The sequence below is a fragment of the Tyto alba genome, unplaced genomic scaffold (assembly GCF_018691265.1).
Source record: "Tyto alba isolate M040663 unplaced genomic scaffold, T.alba_DEE_v4.0 Super-Scaffold_2, whole genome shotgun sequence".
Classification (NCBI taxonomy): domain Eukaryota; kingdom Metazoa; phylum Chordata; class Aves; order Strigiformes; family Tytonidae; genus Tyto; species Tyto alba.
In genome coordinates, this window is record NW_024881282.1 from 22,388,578 (window position 1) to 22,404,506 (window position 15,929).

At 45.1% G+C, this 15,929-nt stretch overlaps 2 protein-coding genes across 5 annotated transcripts; one reads left to right on the forward strand and one right to left on the reverse strand.

Moving 5' to 3' along the window:
• The first annotated feature begins 1,260 nt into the window (after positions 1–1,260).
• GTF3A (general transcription factor IIIA) lies at positions 1,261–6,484 on the forward strand. 2 transcript variants are annotated; one of them, XM_042792873.1, is made up of 9 exons: positions 1,261–1,507; positions 1,838–1,938; positions 2,479–2,575; positions 2,764–2,852; positions 3,799–3,872; positions 5,133–5,216; positions 5,620–5,849; positions 5,952–6,011; positions 6,262–6,484. In XM_042792873.1, exons 1-9 carry the CDS (start codon positions 1,343–1,345, stop codon positions 6,421–6,423), a joined length of 1,062 nt encoding a protein of 353 aa, XP_042648807.1. In that variant the 5' UTR covers positions 1,261–1,342; the 3' UTR covers positions 6,424–6,484. The 2 variants fall into 2 exon arrangements, with proteins under 2 accessions (XP_042648807.1, XP_042648808.1); XM_042792874.1 differs by having other exon boundaries at positions 5,955–6,011.
• MTIF3 (mitochondrial translational initiation factor 3) lies at positions 6,480–13,249 on the reverse strand. Of its 3 annotated transcripts, none has more exons than XM_042792875.1 (4): positions 13,155–13,249; positions 9,766–10,229; positions 8,093–8,238; positions 6,480–6,755 (listed from the first exon to the last, which is right to left on the reverse strand). In XM_042792875.1, exons 2-4 carry the CDS (start codon positions 10,226–10,228, stop codon positions 6,543–6,545), a joined length of 822 nt encoding a protein of 273 aa, XP_042648809.1. In that variant the 5' UTR covers position 10,229; positions 13,155–13,249; the 3' UTR covers positions 6,480–6,542. The 3 variants fall into 3 exon arrangements, with proteins under 3 accessions (XP_042648809.1, XP_032846911.2, XP_032846912.2); XM_032991020.2 differs by lacking the exon at positions 13,155–13,249 and adding an exon at positions 13,037–13,148; XM_032991021.2 differs by lacking the exon at positions 13,155–13,249 and adding an exon at positions 10,912–12,742.
• Positions 13,250–15,929: the final 2,680 nt, after the last annotated feature.

The window sequence follows — 15,929 nt, forward strand, 5'->3', positions numbered from 1 at the left end:
GAAAACTACACTATTGCTTTCACAATCAAGTGATCTAGAGTATGCTACAGAAGGATGCTACAGATGAGTGAGATAAGAGACATGCCCCAGGGCCACAGGGATCTGCTCCTGGCCTGGCATGAACTCCCCTCACTCTGCCCAGCAGCTCGCCTCCCCGCAGTGTGCTGTGCACAGCTGTTAGGTGCCACAACCTTCGGCACTCTTGCCACCTCACTTCACGTGTCCCTTCTCCCATCCAGTGCCCCATAAACTGAATTCCTGCTCCTTATTCCCTCTGTCTTTCTTCCCCCATTTCCCTAGCCTCCTCCAAGCACCACCATCTGCTCAGGCTTTCCCAGTTCTCAGGACACAAGTGGAGAGGAAGGAATGGGAGTTTTCCTCCCCAGGGTGGTTCCCTTGTCACAGTCCTGTTCCAGCTTTCTCCCTGTCCCTCACGTTCACTCTGTGGGGAGAACTGCAGCAGACGGAGAATGTCTCCTAACATAAAGCTCAGGTGACAACTCAAACAGTACAAAGCAGAGCAGATGATGGGATATCGCAGCATGGCAACTCGGGCACCAAGCAGGTGCTGCACAAGGTATCAGAGCCCCTCGGCAAAATGTAGTCCCATGTTCTCTTCCCCTAGCCGAGACCTCAGGCAGCCTGGGGACACAGCACGACCACGGGCCAGGGTGACAGGCCACCTCCGCCACAGGATCCTGGACAGCAGAGACACCTGGGCTGCAAAGGCCTGAATTTTGGGGCCGGCGGCAGGGAGTGCGCAGCAGAGGCTGATGTCTAGGTCCATGAAATTCCCCTGGCCCGGACCAGAAGCTAACCAGCACCACGCAGACCCATCCTCTCCCCCGGCAAGGCCGGGACTCAAACCAAAACCGCTTGTGAGACATCGCCCAGGACCTGACCCGGCACCTGCGAAAGCCATGCAGGGCTTCCTGGGGAGGCAGCGTAGCTCGTATGTCCCTAAATCCCTGGCGGGACGCAGAATTAGCTATTTTTGATCTCCTCTGGCGCGTGAGATGGCTCCACGCCAGGCAGCAGCCGGGGGTTCGCGCCCGGTGCGGGAGGCCGCGGAGGAAGCGTGGCGGATCGGGGCCGCTCTCAGGACCCGAGCTCTGGGCTGTGGAGGACGCGGCCCTGGGGCTCCCCCCACAGCCCCGCGCAGGACGGCGACCCGCGCAGGACGGCGACCGCCTCACCGACGGCGGGGGGGGGGACGGGAGGGGGCGAGGACCCCGCCCCGCCATACCGCGCATGCGCCGCCCCCCGCCCCGCCCCGCGGCGCGGCGGGCGCGAGGACGGGCGGCGGGAAGGGACATTCCCCGCTGAGGAGCCGGTCACGTGCATGGCGGGGGAGCGGGCGGCCGGGCGCGCGCAGGGCCGGGGCCGCGTGGACGGAGGCGGGAGCGCGCTCCCCGCCCGCCCCTTCATCTGCTCCTTCCCCGGCTGCGACGCCACCTTCAACAAGGCCTGGAGGCTGGACGCGCACCTCTGCCGGCACACGGGCAAGGTGAGGTGAGGTGAGGTGAGGCGAGGCGAGGCGAGGCGGGGCCGCGGGCTGCCCCTGAGGGGGTCCCCCGCTCGGCCGCCCCTCCCTCCCTTCTGTAGGGCGGGGGTGTGTGGGGTGGGGTGACCGAAATGAGGGTCGCCGTCACCGGGCCCGGCAGGCGGCTTCGCCTCGTGGGTAGCCAGCACACCGTGGGGTGTGTGTGGGGGGCTGCGTGGGCTGTGGCTGAAGTAACCGCCGCCGGGGCAGCCCGCTGAAGGCAGCCTCCTGGAAGCAGGCGAGCCCCCTGAGGTGCGGCTTGCCGTCTCTGAACAACCCTTCTCTCTCTTCCAGAGGCCGTACGTTTGCGATTATGAAGGCTGCGGGAAAGGCTTCACGAGGGATTTCCACCGCGCTCGACACCTTCTTACGCACACCGGGGAAAAGCCGTTCGAGTAAGGCCAAGTTTTTTACTTCTTGAAATGGGCGAGGCTTGTTCTTACGGAAACGAAGGGGAGTTAAAAGTGGTGTGTGTGTGGTGCAGAGCGTGCATGCCTAGCTTCTGTATCGGGAGTGCTGCTAGACCAGTGTGCACACCGGGTGAGATGTGGGGAATCTCCTCAGCCAGAAACCTCCTGTCTGGCAGTGATCCACAATAGATACTTAAAGGATGGGACAGATCTCTCCCTAGAGTGCAGAATTAAAAGAAGGAAGGGGAGTTATCTCCTATTACTAAGCCCTTAATAGCTGCATGTCATGGACTAGGAGCTAGGAATTTCTACATGTTCTATTAAGAATCTCTTCTAATATGTGTTCTGTAGCCTTTGATTGTAGCTTAGCCTCTGGCTTTTTCTGTCTTTAAAGCAAATTTTTATATTTGGATCGTGAGTTTTGGTTATTCTTCATGCATTCTTCTTGTCCAATGATATGTGTATCTGCCTAGGAAACAAATTGCTGTTTGAGAGTGATAATAAGAGACAACGGTTCATTTGTAGGTGCACAGCTGATGGGTGCAATGAGAAATTTGGAACAAAATCAAACTTAAAGAAGCACATTGAGCGCAAGCATCAAAATCGGCAAAAGCAGTATGTGGTGAGTAATTACCTCTGATATTGTAAAGTGGAGGTTAAACAAGCTCCTTTTTGTTTATCTAGGGAAATACTTCAACTTGTTATTATGCGGTACTTGGATGAGTTCAAATACTGTGCTTGGGATTTTGGCAAACACATGTGGACTGTTTTGTCATTTGGCCTCTAATGATAACTTAATTTCTTAAATAGTGCGACTTTGAAGGCTGTAACGAGTCTTTCAGGAAACACCAACAACTTAAAGTTCATCAATGTCACCACACCAATGAACATCCCTTCAAGTAGGTGGATAATTTTAATAATGAACCTTAACAATTCTGTTTGAACACTGTAGATGAAAACAGGTGCCTTTTCTCAACCTTTTAATTGATGTGGCATTTAAAAAAAAGCTGGAATGAATTTGTAGCCATGGCTGTAAGTACATCTCTTGTACTAGGCCTTTGCTCAGTAGTCTGTTTCAGACAATGATCTCAGTGCTCTGTAAATTCAGCATGCCAGACACTTCTTAGGGTTTGTTACAGGTTCACAGGAAAAATAAACAACACCCCCCCCCCCCCTCAGTTTTTAGTTCACACAGTCTGAAATACGAGCATAAGAGCTTGCACAGTAATGAAAAATGCAGCTACCTCTGTTTTCCAGTAAAAGGCAGGGACTTGGCTAGTGTTAAAGTGAGCAGTAGCTTAAAAAAGGTGAGCGGCTTGGATACCAGTCCGAGAACCTGTGCATTACAACTCCATTATTTACATGACACGTCAATATAGATCTAATGAAAGCAAAGTTTAGTCTTGTATTTCTTACAGGTGGAACACACTTGACAGGAGTGTTCCACTTAAATAGAGTGCACTGGTATGGCCGGGGGACAGGCACAAAAATACTGCCAGCGCTTTGCTAGATCTGTACAGGCCACTTAAACCCTCTTCTTTCTATCTCTCTTTTATGTTTGAAGTGCCTACTGTGTAGGGATGATAGGAGACCTGATTCTTTAGCTAAAACTTAACTTGCTGTATATGTGGAAATCCTACTATAGTTTTAACTTTCGAGGGGATCAGAGTCCTCTATTGGAAACATGTTATGGAATTTACTTTTACAATGTGGGAGGGACACAGAACCGATCTCTAGGCAAGAGGAAACTTGAATTATTTTGTTTATTTTAGTTGTTCTTGACTTTAAGAACAAAAAATACATAGATGCAGTGAAAGAAATTAAACTAGTGTATTTTATACCTAGATGTAGTAATGAAGGATGTGGAAAGTACTTTTCTACTCCAAGTCATCTAAAGCGGCACGAGAAGATACATGAAGGTAACAGTTTTTTCTTCTTCCCTCAGTTATGTTTTAGCAAAGGAAAAACAATGTTTTCCAGTACAGAGAGTATGTAGGGATGTATGACAGACATTAAAGTATTCTGGGCCTAGTGATCCAGACAGACAAAACAAGAACAACCCTTTTGAATAGTCGAATGGGGTATAGCTGAAGGCATTGCAGCGTTCAGTTACAATGTACTTGTGGCTGGCTGAACAGAGCTCAGGATTCCTTCAGTTGTTTTTCTTTCCTAATGTGCTACCTTGTCAATAATCCATCCTCTGGAGGCAGGCTAATGGTTAGGGCACTAGCCTATACCTCCAGAGGTTAGGATCATGCCAGTTCTGCCACAAATTTCCTATGGAGCCTTGGCAAAACCATGTAGGCCTGCATTTCTAAAGTTGTTAATGTACCTATGCGAAAAATACTGAGTGGAATCGTCAGGAGGTGGTCATGTATGTTTGAGCTAATCCTGCTACACTCCTATCCGTTCTTTTAGTACTACTGACAGCTAACCTGCTTTCCAATGCTAGATAAAAAACAAGCCCAATGGAGTAGGAAGAGTATCCAAAAAGCTGTGATTCATACTGTATTCCTTTCTTAAGACAGGGATTTGTTCATAGTTGTTTGACCGTTCCAGTCCTGGGATTTAAATAGTGCTGACTTTCTGTGGTTCATTTAAAAACCATTCTGTCTGCTTGATAGAATGGCAAAGTCTCTTTAGGCTCTGGAATATTACTGCATGGTCAACATCTTATTTTTTTAATATGTAATACAAATATTTATATAGAGACAATATGTATTATAACAGTTATTTTCATCTATTTGAGTGAAAGTGTATGGCTGGTGAGGAAGTAGCTTTACTGAAGCAAGGAGAGAGAGAGTTTCATAAAATCATATAGGTGGGAAAGGATGTCTGGAGGTCATCTCGTTCAACTCCCTGCTCAAGGTGGGGTCAGTTAGAGCAGGTTGCTGAGACTGTGTCCAGTCAAGTTTTCAATGTTTGTAGGGGTAAGGAATCCACAGCTTCTCTGGACAACTTGTGTCAGCGATATAAGGTTTCTTCCTTCAACCTGTTAGGGTTTTCTCATGTTCTAATTTGTGTTCGCCATCTCTTGTCCCAACACTGTGCAGTATGGGAGGAGAGGAGGAATACTGGCTTTTAAATTTTCAAATGCTAAAAGTGGAGTTCCCCCTTGTAAAACTTGACTGTGTTTGCCAGAACCTTGGTGATTGTAAACATCTGTCCTGTCCCAACAGGCTATGCATGCAAGAAAGAAAACTGCTCCTATACTGGAAAAACTTGGACAGAGCTTCAGAAACATAATAAAGAAAGTCATACAGGTAAACTGAAAATGCTTTAGTAAACAGAACTTAACTTTTGATACAAATAGGAGACAAAATGCTAATTTGAAGTGGAGTCCTTGCAGGACTCATTTCATCAACTTGTTATATCATCTAGACAAACTCATTTACTAACACCTGTCTGTAAAATGGTTGTCACTCTGGCTAACCTCTAACTGATGAAAATGCTACCCAGTATACTAACTTTGTTTTGTGATCCAGTTAATGAGAAATTATATAATGTACAATTTCAGAGCTGGGTAATTCATACTGCATTATTCTTTCCAGTCTTTGAGTTCCTTGCATTTCATGTGGATTTTAGTATTGTTCTAGAGGACTACTAGGGTTTGATTCTGAGTTCTTGTAAGAAGCTGTTAATTTATACTGTCTCTATCCCACTCAGAGCCGATAGTTTGCAGTGAGTGTCACAAAACTTTTAAAAGGAAAGATTACCTCAAGCAGCATCAAAAAACGCATGCTGTGGAGAGGGAATTCTGCCGATGCCCAAGAGAAGGATGTGGGCGAACTTACACAACTGTATTTAACCTTCAAAGCCATATTCTCTCTTTTCATGAGGAGAAAAAGCTATTCTCTTGTGATTATCCAGGCTGTGGAAAAGTGTTTGCGATGAAGGTATGTATTTTTACACTCTCCTCATCCGAATCCCATAATACGAAATGATAAACCTAACTCCCTAACTTTTTTTTTTTCCCCCCCTGCTCTTTGTAACTGTAGCAGAGCCTAGCAAGGCACGCAGTTGTACATGATCCTGAAAAGAGAAAGCTGCCCTTGAAAGTAAGTTACACTCTTGTAAAAGTCCTCTAAACTCTACCCTGTCACTTCAGAGGACGGTAAACCTTATCTGTTTTAGAACGTGACTTCAAGCAGGAAAACAGGCCAGCTATCTACGTAGAGATTCCTCATTTTGGAAGCTCCTTTAAATAATGCAGTGCTGGCCTATTAATTGATTTCTTCTTTCCCCACCACATTAGTAGTCCTTGCTCCACAAATGTTAAGTTGCTAATTCTGGGTTTATTTCTGCCAGGCGAAGCGTTCTCGTCCTAAGAGGAGCTTAGCTTCTCGTCTGAGCGGCTACATTCCTCCTAAAGTACAGTCAGGAAAGGATGTGGTTGTGACAGAAAGCAAGACAACGGACAAGCCCATGGAAAATGAAATACCAACTGTTGAAATTCTGTCTCTGCAGTAAAAGTTAACTGAAACAACATTCTTCATGGAATAACCAACATAAAGCTTAACAACAACTTTTATTTAGTTTATTTTTATTTTTTTTTTTAAATAAGACATTGTTTATACCTCTTCATAAAGTCACTGATGCAACTCATCTGACTTCAGATCTTCATTTTCATCTTTCTTTACTGTAATGTTTTTCTGTTTTTCCATCTTCTGATATGCTTTCAACTCTTTGTCAGACATGTGTCTCAAAACACAGGCACTCACTCCTTCTCTAGTAACTTTTGGCTTAGAAAGATAAGTGGCTTTCGCAGACATAGGTTCCAAAATCTGATCAAAAAGCATGAACTAAAAAAGGAGAAAAATAGGACTAAATGCACAAACACAGGACACAGAAAAATGTCAGGCTGGTCTGTAGTGACATGATCTGCTTGTGGTTTAGCTATTAGCTGAAATGAGCTAGTTGCTAGTCCTGGTTTAAGCAGTTCATCTTATCTTTTCCTAACCATTTGTTCTTTACTCATAAGCAGGTTTAGGAAAGTTACAAGAGGGATTAAGCCAATTCCTGACTCATCCTGTTTTGCTGTTTAAAAGTGTCCATGGAAGTGGACTGCATCTGACTCCTCCCACCCTCTTCTGCTAGATTCAGGTATATTTATGGGGCTTTCCTCTTAAGGGGCAGTCTTGTACTAAGGTTAGTAGAACGTGGTAGTATTGAACTGAGTAATACAGTGCATTGATATAACGTGGTAGTATTGAACTGAGTGATACAGTGCATTGATATAACAAGCTGAACTCTTAAGCTCATAATTAAGCTTTCAAATTTAAGGACAACCCAAATCTGGACAGCATCATAAAATGCTCTGTTCCCTCCCATATCCAGTTCTTCCTCTTGCTACCCTTTCCCTGTGAATTCAACTTCCTATAAAGAGTTTTGTTACTTTTGGATGAAGTGATACCATATTTTTTTTCCCCAGCAATTTACTAGAGAGAATCATCAAGGAGACCTAATTCACTACACATATTAAAAGGAAAAAAAAAAAATCTTACATGGAATCTTTATGAAAAAGCCATTTGTGCAAAAGACAATTAAGACAAGTCTCAAGGCCCTGCAATTATACTAGTGAGTAGGTTGCCACCAGCTCCCTTACATCTTTATAAATGTTTACTTTGCCAGTCTTGGAACAGCATTCCAGTAGTTTCTCACACAGCAGTGCACAACTAACCTTAGCCACAGCTGCACAAATGGATCTTCAGAAGAACAGTTAGATTACTGAAATAATCCAGCTAAAATACAGCAGATTTTTTTTAAACCTTACTATTAAACTTTTCAGTGGGTGACTGGGTGTAAAGCATAGACAGGAAAATTTCATTATCCCAGTTAATAAGGTGGTGCTGCAAAGAAGTAGGAACTGCTTAGACTGATGTCAAAGCCAGTATTACAACTGCATTCTTAAAGTACGGTATTTGAATTGTCTTGGTGGGACTATTTTTCTAGAATTGCAGTGTTTGAACAGATGCAGCTTAAAGTGGGGCAACCATTACTTTAACGGGACCTAGACCTTTGCCTATTTTAGCAGTACATGATATATTAGAAAAAACGTGGCAGAACTGAATAGGGGAAGTTAATACAAGTACAGCTATTTAATGAAATTGATCGGTCCAATTTTCAGGAGGCCACTTACCATGTCTGTATTGCTATCTTTTGCTTGCCGGATGGTAACTTTAACATGGTATTTCTTTTCAATCCACTGTGCTATCTGTTTAGTCTTGGTCTCTAAGTCGTTCTTGGCAATAGCTGAAGAAAAGGATAACTCCTTCTGAACCAGCCCTGTTTAAAACAGAACTAAAACTGTGTTGGCGTAACATCTGACAAACCTGTATTAGCTCTTTCAGCAGCTTATAGTGCTTTGTCTGCTTAACTCCCTTCTCCCATGCTGTTTCCTCATACACAGAACATCCCAATCTCATTGTCTCAGCATGCACCACTCTCATCTTGGAAGGTGGCTACTTGGTATCTTAGAAGGTGGCTACTTGGTATCTTAGAAGGTGGCTACTTGGTATCTTAGAAGGTGGCTACTTGGTATCTTAGAAGGTGGCTACTTGATATCTTAGAAGGTGGCTACTTGGTATCTTAGAAGGTGGCTACTTGATATCTTAGAAGGTGGCTACTTGATATCTTAGAAGGTGGCTACTTGATATCTTAGAAGGTGGCTACTTGATATCTTAGAAGGTGGCTACTTGATATCTTAGAAGGTGGCTACTTGATATCTCAGACTTACTGTCATAATTGTGAAACTGAGTGCATGTTTAAGGCACACAAGGAAGTCTCTTCAGGGTCAGAAGGCTTAAAGTTTTTTTTATTTTAATTACAGTTTTGTTCATTCCACCCACAAAGTAGGCCTAACAAAAATAAACAGGTAAGCATTAGATGTGAAATTAAAGACTTAGTGTGCAAATTCCTACATTCTGCATATAGTATAGTTGAATGTAGAAGCTTTGAAGTTAGATAGCTCCTCATCTTGAGCCCATTTTCTTGAATGGTGAAATGCAATATTCAGCTGGAAGTATAATGCTTTGTAATATATTTGAACAATTTGTGGTCTTTTCCTCCTTAAAGAGTCTCTAAAGTAGTTACCATTTGAATATATATATATATATTTTTTTTTTTAAGTTTCTTGAACAGAAAAACTCACTGCCACAGTAGTGCTCTCTTCTAAAATCAGAACTCTACCCAAAGCACAGATACCTTCATTAACTTGAGGGTAAGAAAAGAGGATACAAGGTCAGATGCCTTTTCTGAAACCTCTTTGCCCAACTCACTTTAGGCTGCTGGAGCAGGCTGACTTAAATAAAAACACTGAAAACTGTTCAGTACTGAAAAAAAAAGCTGTTCCCTTACTCTATACTAGAAAGGGCTCTAGACTTTTCTTCCTAGCAGCAAGCTGGGAAGAGAAGGTTTCATGACTACTGATGACAAAATTATGTAATTATACTGGTGTATCTGGTGCTCGGTTTGTAAAAACTGCCTGTCACTTTAGCCTTAGTAAAAGAACAGAAATCCTGTGCGTCTCATGGAACCAGTCTAGTTACATTCACTTAAATAAAAGCAGATTTTTAGAAAAGCCAGCAGATGCCAAAATAGTAAATCCTGAGAAGGCAAGAGAAGGCTTCTCTGTGGAAGACTAGACTAATCCAAAATTTTATATTCACCACTGCAAATCCTTAATAGCACGGACTGCACTGACATCGCTTTGGATTTACACAAATGCAAGTAAGAGGATTTCATCTGCTGAAACCGCTTTTCATACAGCATTTTTCAAAGTGCTTGCTGTTGTAATGTCAACAATGTACATACCTGGATTTGGACTTGCTTTTTTTTTCTCTGCACGTTTAAGCTGTTCTTCGTGAATCTGCTGCCCAGACATTAATCTGTATACAGGAGGTTCTGCATTCTCACGAAGGAGAACTAGTTTCAGGTTCTGCTGATCCATAAGCTTGAGTGCCTCTGCTCGGTGCATAGTTCCTAAGCTCTCTCCATCCTGGTTGATTAAGTGCAAAATCCGATAGGGAATTCTTCGCCCAACGCTTCCAAATGCTGCTTTCCTTTTTGGTTCCTTGGGAGATGTTTCAGCTGTACAAAATGGTTGAGTAAGTCCAAGCACAGCTGACTTGCTAGGGTCAGGTACCACCATCCAGAATGGAGAAAAGACGCTCTTTTGTGGTGCTTGTTTCAGAAGGGTGCCAAAGAATCTTTTTGCATATCTATTCTCATTTCTGGTTGCTTGACATAAACGTTTCATTATGCAAAAGGCAGTCATTCTGAGGAAGCAAGGAAGAAGAAAAAACAAGTTAACCCCCATCAGTCAGATTCTTCTAGTTATATTAGAAAGACCTGACTCAGTTTGGTAAACCCTAGCCCTTAAAACTACTCCTTCCAAAAGATGCATGGTGTTACTACATGGAATGAGCAATCAACAGTAATTTTACAGTAACAGCTTTAACCCAGAGGGAAAATCTGACAAAATTTATTAAGAGCTGATGTTCTCTTCAGTATTTTAAAATTTGAGCCTGCACTCCTTTAAAGAATCTAATACTTATAGTTCGTTTCTCCTCACAACGGTATCTACTCTTGCACAGCTTTTTTGTGTTTAGAGAGATCAACCAATGGTTAAGAGGGAGAATTTGCTGTCAAAATAAATAGGCTTTCACTTTTAATATTTTCAGTCCATTTTTTTTCATGTAGTATCTAACACTAGGACTTTCTTCCTGGTTCCTTCTCTGGAAAGTTTCATTTAAGCCACATTAACTCAGAACCATCCTAATCACATAGTGAATGAAATGGCGATTTGTGCAATGTCTGTCAGCAGCCACTCCCTCATCTACAGTCCGACTCTTCTATGTTTTGTTAGGTTTTGGAATTTCAAAACCTTAACCATACAAGGTAAGACTGCTATGCAAAATACCTTGTCATTAAAACATGACAAAGTAACCGTTACTATACCTGAAAGTATGGTTTATCCTAGGGTTGGACCCTCCCAGAGCTAGAATGCAACTTGCTTCTTGTAGCACTGACACCAAATTGTGTATTTTTTCTGTTTTCCAAATGTAATTCTGTGGAAGTAATCCAGCTAGTTACTTGGTCTTATATGGATTAAGCACTAATATTATTTCAGTAACCTTAAAAAAAAAAATTAAAAGTGTTTTCACTGTCTTTTAGGCTCAACTTCTACTGATTCAGCCATGCTTCAAAGTAAAAACTTAATTTTAAACCTATTTTACCAGACACTTAACATTTAAATTTCATAAACATTAAATATAGGGCAGCACATTCCTGTTTATAGTAAGCTGATTTTTTCCAGTTATCAAAACTATTTAGATATCTTACATGCAGAAAGCATGCACTTAAGTACCATTTCACCAGAAGCATTTAATAAAAACACCAATAATGATATTTTCCTTCTTGAATGATGGAAAAAAGAGAAAAATACAGACAAATAAAGACACAGGTAAGAGTTGCCTGTAATATGTGGACAGGAAAATAACAGATTCATATGCCTAAGATCCCTGGTTGCAAATTAAAATTCAAATAAATTGGTACAGATTTCTATCCTGGCATGGTACTCATGAAGCTATAAACTTTCAAAACAAGCCTCAAAACACGCCAGTGCTTGAAATTTGAAGGCTAACAAAACTGATCTTTGAGACATTTCTTCCGTTGTATTTTTTTCCCATTCTGCCCTGGTTCATGGAACCCCCCTGGGAGTTTTGGTGCACCTGACCATTATTTGCATTTTGTTGAAAACTTCAGGAATCGGCCATTTTTTAACAGCTGCAAGACCTTTAGAAATGAAAAGCAAACAGTGGAGTATTATCTGCAGTTTCAGTATTGCATGTTGAAAAGGCAGCAGGTACAGGGAAAGCTGAAGAGGATACAGGAACTCAAAACCGGGTCATACCAGAGGAGCTGGCAACAGCGTGACTTCTGCCTAGGAAGGAATGTGACTCCATATATATGTGCATACATACATATATATATGTGTGTGTGTGTGACATTGTGTAAACAAGTATCCATGTGCATATATATACATGGAGAAGGTGCAAAGAATGAGCCAAGAAACTATCATTCTAAGCAGTGTTGGCCCAGGAACGAGTGAAATTACCCGCCTGCAAATAAACCAAGTCTGAAAATGGGGTCAGTTTGGAGCCTGGCACAGACTTCACATTTTTGCAGCAGGGACGGAGCTGATATAAAGTGTTTGCAGATGGTACCGGATTGGTTCATAAAGCAGGGCAGCCTGACTCAGCTGTGTGCTCTCGCAAGGGCCCCGAACTCAGCAGGCTGCAGGGCGCCGAAGAGAAATACCGGGATATTCACAGCAGAGGCCAAAAACCACCTCTGGTCCCTTCCTGCCCCAGGCTGCGCCTCTGCGACTCCGGACCAGCACCACGGGCCGTGGGAAACAGCTTTTTCTCAGCTGTGGCGACGGCCCTACCACTCAACACCCACCGCCGACACACCGGTATCTTTGTGCACCAGCAGTGTAGCCACACAAAAGCCGAGAAGTCCTTATTTTTAAAGTGGTTTCATAAACCGGCTGCAGATCGCGCGCTGCAGACTTGCAGACCATAATCTGGGTGAAACACAAAATGCTGTAATTAATCTTGCATTTAGAGGAGCCTGGCTTGCCTTTGTCAGTTACTGACTTCCGCAATTTACGTAATAGTATCACAGCAATGGAATAATAGTTTGTTTTAAAGAAAAGTTAGTCATGCGCTGCTAAATACATGGGCTTGCTTTATTCTTCTTCATTCTCTGTTGCTATTTGAATTAATAAATCCTGCCTCGGCTGCCTGAGAGAGAAAATGACTCCTCTTAATGGAAGGATTTTTCTTCAGACAATACGGCAGGCAAGTGTATTTTGCTCGGTGCATTTGCGTCACTCAGTCCCCGCGTTAGCAAGGGGCTGTCCCTGCACTCGCAGGACGTGTTTTGCCCCACGCGGGAACGCCTCGGTGCCGACAGCTGCGCGCAGCTGTGACGGGAGCGGTTCCGCGCCTCGCTGCGGAGTTGCTGCCGCGTGTTTTCGCTCTCCCGGCTCGCGTAAACACGCGCTGCTTTCGTTTACCGCGTGGCTGTGCCCCGCAGCGTCTGCGTTCCCGGGTGTGCGTGTGGTGCGACCGTGGGCGCGACCTCCTGTGACCCGGAGCCCACCGGTCCCTCCTCCCGCGCCGGGCGGCTCTTACCTGCCGGGCCGGGCCGGGCCGGGCCGGCCCCGCCGCAGCAGCCGAGGGACCGGCTTGGGCCGCCTCTTCCCCTTCCTCCTCCTCCTCCTCCTCTTCCTCTTCCTCTTCCTCCCCCCTCCCCGCCCCGCGGTGCGCGCGCACAGGCGGGCGTGTGACTCCCCCCCCGGCGCGTCCGTGCGCGCCCCGGCGTGTCGGGGCGGGTCGCCCGTGGGGGCTTGCGCTCGCCCGTGTCATCGCGACGTGTGTGCGTGTGTGTGTTTCCATGCTCGTGTACGTGCGCGGTGCCTCTCGCCCGGTTCTGCGTGTGCAAGCGCTCGGTCGGGTTGGTTCCCTTGGCTGTGCTGGTACCGGGAAGCCGTCAGGAATTCCCTCTCTAAGACTCGATTTTGGAGTTTTAGAAAGCAGGAATCCTTCATTACAGCGCCGGACACACCGGGGGTGGCTCCTCCTAACGTGTGTGTGTGAGAATGAAATCAACAAGCATTTATACTACCGTAATCATACATGCTCATTGCATTTTTATCATACTCATAACTTTTCCAGGAACTCATTTAGCATATGTTAATGTCACTCTCACATGTCTGTTGGAGTCTTTGGGTGGTCGTGGGGGGCCTTCAGATGAAGGCTCGTAGTCTTCTTCACTGTGTCCGCCAGTCGACCCTTACTTCTGCGCAAACTCAGTCCTGTGGTCACGTAGATCTTGTCCTCCAAGGCTGGCCTGCTCTGGTTTTGTTGCTATTTTGCAGCTTCTTTATATTTCTTTGCACCTGCCACTACAAGGCCAAACGGTCTCCAGGAAGATTATTTATGAGTTCCTTATGCTACAGTTATTCCCACTCTTCCTCAAAAGATCAGTATTTGTTCTGCAGCACAATGGCTAAATGGCTAAAATAGCTTAAATTGATCCAAATAATTCTATTCCTCAAATGTCTGTTTTCTAATGACCTTAGTTCACAGGTATCACACCCACCCACCGCCGGCTCCTGACAATCCTGGCACGGACACGGGCCCACGCCACGGCACAGGCGGGCACACCGGCAGGCGCCCAGTCTCACGGGTGGAGGAGGCCGGGGGAGCGATGTACGGCAATAGGCAGCCAGGGACCCTGGTGACCGAGGAGCACAGCCTCAACACGCAACACCCAAAGCGTTCAGCACGTGCACCCACTCACGGCCACACACCACCAGCCCGGGAGGGCCACGGCGAGAAGCATCGCTGTCATTGGGGTGGGTGCCCACGCACAACTGACTCCCCCAGGGCTGCAGTGACACATGGAGGGTCAACAAAAAGACACAAGTCAGTGGTGGCACTGATACCCGCAAACTAAGATTATCAGAAAATGGATATTTGAGGAATAGAATTATTAGGATCAATTTAAGCTGTTTTAGCCATTTAACCATTGTGCTGCAGAACAAATACTGATCTTTTGAGGAAGAGTGGGAATAACTGTAGCATAAGGAACTCATAAATAATCTTCCTGGAGACCGTTTGGCCTTGTAGTGGCAGGTGCAAAGAAACATAAAGAAGCTGCAAAATAGCAACAAAACCAGAGCAGGCCAGCCTTGGAGGACAAGATCTACGTGACCACAGGACTGAGTTTACGCAGAAGTAAGGGTCAACTGGTGGACAGTGAAGAAGACTACGAGCCTTCATCTGAAGGCCCCCCATGACCACCCGAAGACTCCAACAGACATGTGAGAGCGACATTAACATATGCTAAATGAGTTCCTGGAAAAGTTATGAGTATGATAAAAATGCAATGAGTATGTATGATTACGGTAGTATAAATGCTTGTTGATTTCATTCTCACACACACACACACACGTCAGGAGGAGCCACCCCCGGTGTGTCCGGCGCTGTAATGAAGGATTCCTGCTTTCTAAAACTCCAAAATCGAGTCTTAGAGAGGGAATTCCTGACGGCTTCCCGGTACCGGGCGTGCACCCACGGCGGCGTGGGCGGTGGCAACTTGCGGTGTGCGAGGTGTGGGTGGTGCGTGGTAGGGATGTGTCTGCAGGGGTCAGCAGTGTGTGCGTTTGTGGTGCGAATCTGAAAGCTTGTTGGCTCTTTGGGATTTGTTACTTTCTTTGGTAGGCTGCTCTGCCTTAGGTTTGCAGGCTCCTTCTTCCAATTTGGAGATAGAAGAAGTTGCCTTTGAAAGGGAAGCTGAAATTCACGTACAAACCCTAGGACCCCAGCTGTAAGTAACACACTAAACGAGCAAAACACTAAACGCTGTGAGAGTTTGTTCTCCTGTGCTGCTGGTGGGGCAGCATGTCTTCAGAGAGCATCTTTTCAGGAGCTGAGGTGTTTGTGTCTATTGAGAGACGCTGCTTGGCCAGCCAGGCTGGGGCCGAGAACAGCCCTTGGGCTGAAAGTGTGCTTGTTTCAGAATTTGGAGCAAAATTAAGCCATGGGGAGCAGCTGGGAAGGAGGCCTTGCCTACTGTCCTTCCTGCTTAAAAAAAAAAAAAAAAAAAAAAAAAAAAAGGACTTTTTAGCTTATTTGCTTTGAGTCACAGCTACGTGACCCCTCTTTCCTTTCCCTGCTTCCTGCCCAGAAAGAAGAAATGCAATGAAAGTCTGATCTTCATCTTTTTGGTTTGAAAGCTTTCTATTCTTAACTGTGGTTTTCGAATAGTTGAATTCCACGTGTTGTGCAGTCAGTTTGGTCCACGCATGCAAAAAAGGCTGTCGTTGCTCTGTGCTCTCCATCTTCATAGAAGACATCATATGGTAATTGTGTGCAAAACCAGGAAACTTCACTAAATCAGTT